The sequence below is a fragment of the Palaemon carinicauda genome, chromosome 34 (assembly GCF_036898095.1).
Source record: "Palaemon carinicauda isolate YSFRI2023 chromosome 34, ASM3689809v2, whole genome shotgun sequence".
Classification (NCBI taxonomy): Eukaryota; Metazoa; Arthropoda; class Malacostraca; order Decapoda; family Palaemonidae; genus Palaemon; species Palaemon carinicauda.
Genome location: NC_090758.1, coordinates 70536664 through 70540474, shown reverse-complemented (window position 1 = coordinate 70540474; position 3811 = coordinate 70536664). Strand labels below are relative to the sequence as shown.

The 3811-nt window shown below is 35.3% G+C and overlaps 1 protein-coding gene across 1 annotated transcript in view; it reads left to right on the top strand.

The window, feature by feature from the left end:
• LOC137627021 (NLR family CARD domain-containing protein 4-like) overlaps positions 1-1473 on the top strand; it is a 6815-nt gene extending 5342 nt beyond the window's left edge. The window contains exon 2 of the mRNA XM_068358004.1: positions 1-1473. This exon is cut by the window's left edge and continues 997 nt beyond it. Coding sequence (XP_068214105.1) covers positions 1-1473 — 1473 coding nt within the window.
• The last annotated feature ends 2338 nt before the right edge of the window (positions 1474-3811 follow it).

The following is a 3811-nucleotide window of genomic DNA, read 5'->3' as shown; positions in this document are numbered from 1 at the left end:
CTTGAATTCTCTTTGGGAGAAGAAGTTCATCGCTCATTCAAGGATGGAGACCTTGTTAAAGCTGTCTTAGGACAAAAAACTCTGGTCATCTTAGATGGCTACGATGAGCTCAATAAGAGTTCATCTGGCCTTTTCAACCATATTCTTTCTTTAAACAAACTCTACAGCCAATTAACTGTTATTGTTACGACCAGACCTGAAGCTGAAGAGAAACTGAATGCTCATATCGAATCCATGGCTTTGAATGTTGTTCATCTTCGGCTTGTAGGAATTAAAGCCAACAAAAGAGAAGAGTTTGTAACCAAATACTTCTTGAGTCTACCCAAAGATTCCCCAGTTTTACAAGAGCTAGATAATCTATTAGAATTCCTTAGGAAAACTGAACACAAAATGAGCATAGTGTGGGAAGTCGCCTATAATCTCTGTCTCCTCACAATTCTTTGGATGTTCAAACCAGATGATGTAAACAGAATCACAACTGAGGCAGAGCTCTACTGGCAGATTTTCCTTCTAATTATCTCCAAATTAGAGGAGCGTTTGCAGAGGAACCCATCTACGTGTGACTTAGAATTAAGTGTCTTGCAACACAAAATAAATATATTTCTTGATGAACTCTCTTTGGAATCTCTCAAAGGATTGAAAGATGATTTTATAAATCTTCCCCATTCGGTCTATCAAAGATTGACTGATCTATGTCTTCGTTTGGGAGTACCAATAGAAGAGCTGGCTGGAGCCTTCCTAAAGAAAGTCACCTCCTTCAACAACTCCTATTACACTTTCCCTCATAAGGGTTTCATGGAGTTCATGGGAGGTTACAATATCCGCAAACAAGTGACCAGATTGCCAATGCAAATGTGGAGTCAGGAATTATCTAAGACATGTATTCCGCCACACATTCAGAAGAAAATGCTTTCCAGTGTTGTCTCAAATGAAAGAATAAAGAAAGCAACAGTAAAATACGTTGTGAAAGAGCTGCATGGGGGCTCTCTCCCTGACTCTCTGGAGAAGTATCAAAACCTACTTATCCAGACACTAAGCATTTTCCACGTGGGGGAAGTGGAGGTGCCACTGTCAACCAAGATTGAGACCCTGAAACTCCTAGAGAAGTCAGGATTAAAGGACAAAGACTCCTTCCTGAAAGTCATGCACAACATAAAGTGCGATGACAAGGTTGCACGCTGGATAGCCCAGAGGTTTTGCTTGATTGATAACAACACTAAAATCACTGACTCATCATTTGAGTCTTACATCGCCCTCCTTGCAGCCACTGATCCTCCTCTCCCAAACAGAAAAGAAATTAGAATTTTTATAGACCTCAAAGAAAGTATCTCCGGCTTTGAGGTACTAACCAAACATCTCTTGCGACACCAGGTTTACCCAAGAGAAATATCCCTTCTGCACAGCTTTGATAAAAAGGAATCACTTAACACAGAAGATACAGAGTCAATCAAAAGTCTACTCAGCAAAGGGTAAGTTTTGCCTTTTCCTTTGCTTTTCTGACAGTTGTTTTTAATATTAACCTACTTGTTAACTAGTATCATCAAAGATCTTTATGAAAACAATATTGATACATAAACACACGTATACATATATATATATATATATATATATATATATATATATATATATATATATATATATATATATATATATATATATATATATATATATATATATATATATATATATATATATATATAAAGCCTACTTTTAAAGAGAAATGAAGACAGACATGAATAATTAGGCTACAGACTTTGCCACAATCCTCAACATGAATCTCATAGTCTATATCCTTTATATTACCAGTATCATCATCATCTTCATCATCACTGTCATCATGAGATTCATTATAAATGAACAACATAAAAAAAGTCTCAAATTTACTTTCCTTCTCATTTATAGTTAATATTAATTTCGATATTCCAGGAAATTATTCATTTTTACTTTTCGTTTTTATCATCATCATCATCATCATCATCATTGTCATTGTCATCTTAATCATCATCATCAATCAACTTGATAAAATTCCCGATCGAATCTAATAACTATCTATTTCTTTTCTTCTCTTTGGAACAGTTGTCAGTTTTACAAAGGCATCTGGAACCCAACGTTTCAAATCCCTCGATATGTGAAGGGACTGAGAGTTGGGATTCCGGATCAAGTCAGCCTCGACGCCTTCTGTCGATCTTTACAAAAGACAAAAGAGATTGAAATTTTAGGTGAGTTAAGATGAAGGATGACAGATATTCTGTCTTCCTTTCCTCTGAGGGACTTTATGATATCTCGCCTTCTTCCCCTTATCCCATTCCTGTCATTCGTTCGGTTAATATTGTTATTATCATTTTTTCTATTATTGTAACTATCATTATTATTATCATTAATACTGTAGTATAAATTTAGAACTTTATATTCAAGGCTCAATCACGTAAGGCTTTTTTTTTTTTTTTTTTTTTTTTTTTTTGCATAAGACAATATTATTTTCATCTGATTTGAAGTAATTTAAAAGCTTTCGATGCTGAGTTTTCATTTATTTCCTTTCTTAAATTAAAAGGAAATGATTCAGTTTAAAGGTGACATTACTACATCACTATAGTCACTATTGATTTCACATATAATGATATTAAGATGGTGACAGTAATGAATAGTAATGATCATGATGGTAATGAAGGGTAAACCAGTATCGAGAACAGCGATAGTCAAACAAGGCTCCTCCTGACTCCGCCTCCTTTCTGCGCTGATTGGTTCTCTTAAAAAATGTTGACGGAGTCATTTGACCTCAAGAACCAATCACCGATAGGGACGTGAAAAGGTTTCTTTCGACCAATAATATTGCAAGAGTTCCATAATGCTGGGTTTTTATTGGCTGAATTTCTCCATACAGTGCTAATGCGAGTGTATCATGAGGAGACTGATGTCATCCCACACACCCATTTACTCCTGCACGCATCAACCATCAACCATCAACGCATGCAAAATCTTACGAAAGAAACAGATATAAAATGTTTGGTTGTGATTTTCATTTTCATCAAAATTGTTGTTGTTGTTGTTGTTGTTGGTTTCCTTCTTCTTCTTCTTCTTCTTCTTCTTCTTCTTCTTCTTCTTCTTCTTTAAACTTTTTTTCTCTTTCAGGGATCCACTTCAGTGTCAAGGATGTCAGCAGCGTCAGTCACCCAATTCCTTTCTTGAAGCAGGATCCAAATATCGATGTCTTGGTCAGCGATGTCAATGAACAAGACATCGAGAAAGTTGGGGACATCCTTCGGGCATTGCAACCACAGGATGCAAAGAGGTGAGAACACCTAGAGAGAGAGAGAGAGAGAGAGAGAGAGAGAGAGAGAGAGAGAGAGAGAGAGAGAGAGAGAGAGAGAGAGACGATATAACTATTATATGGATTAGTTGAACAGAAAAATTGATTTGGAACAAGACTTTAAATCGACATCAGATTTGGAGAAAGAAAAATCTCATAGGCCTATTAATAGAAATAGTCAATTATTAATTAATATAGAAATAGAAATAAGTTTATCAATTTGTACACTTTTCAAATGTTACTTAAAGGTTTATTTTTATTTTCAATTCATATCCTATTTGGGATCATTAAAAATTAATTGCAATACTCTGTACGTAAAGGTGTGTGTGTATGTTTGTTCGTGGGTGTGTGTGTCTGAAGGCACTTGTTCATCTTAACTAAACCAGATGTCAATAAAACAATAATTAAAAATATGGTTGACATCATTTCCTTTCTTCTCCTTTTCATTTCCTTTCATTTAATCCGATTTTTCTTCTTTTCCTTCTTTTTCTCCCCAACAGATCC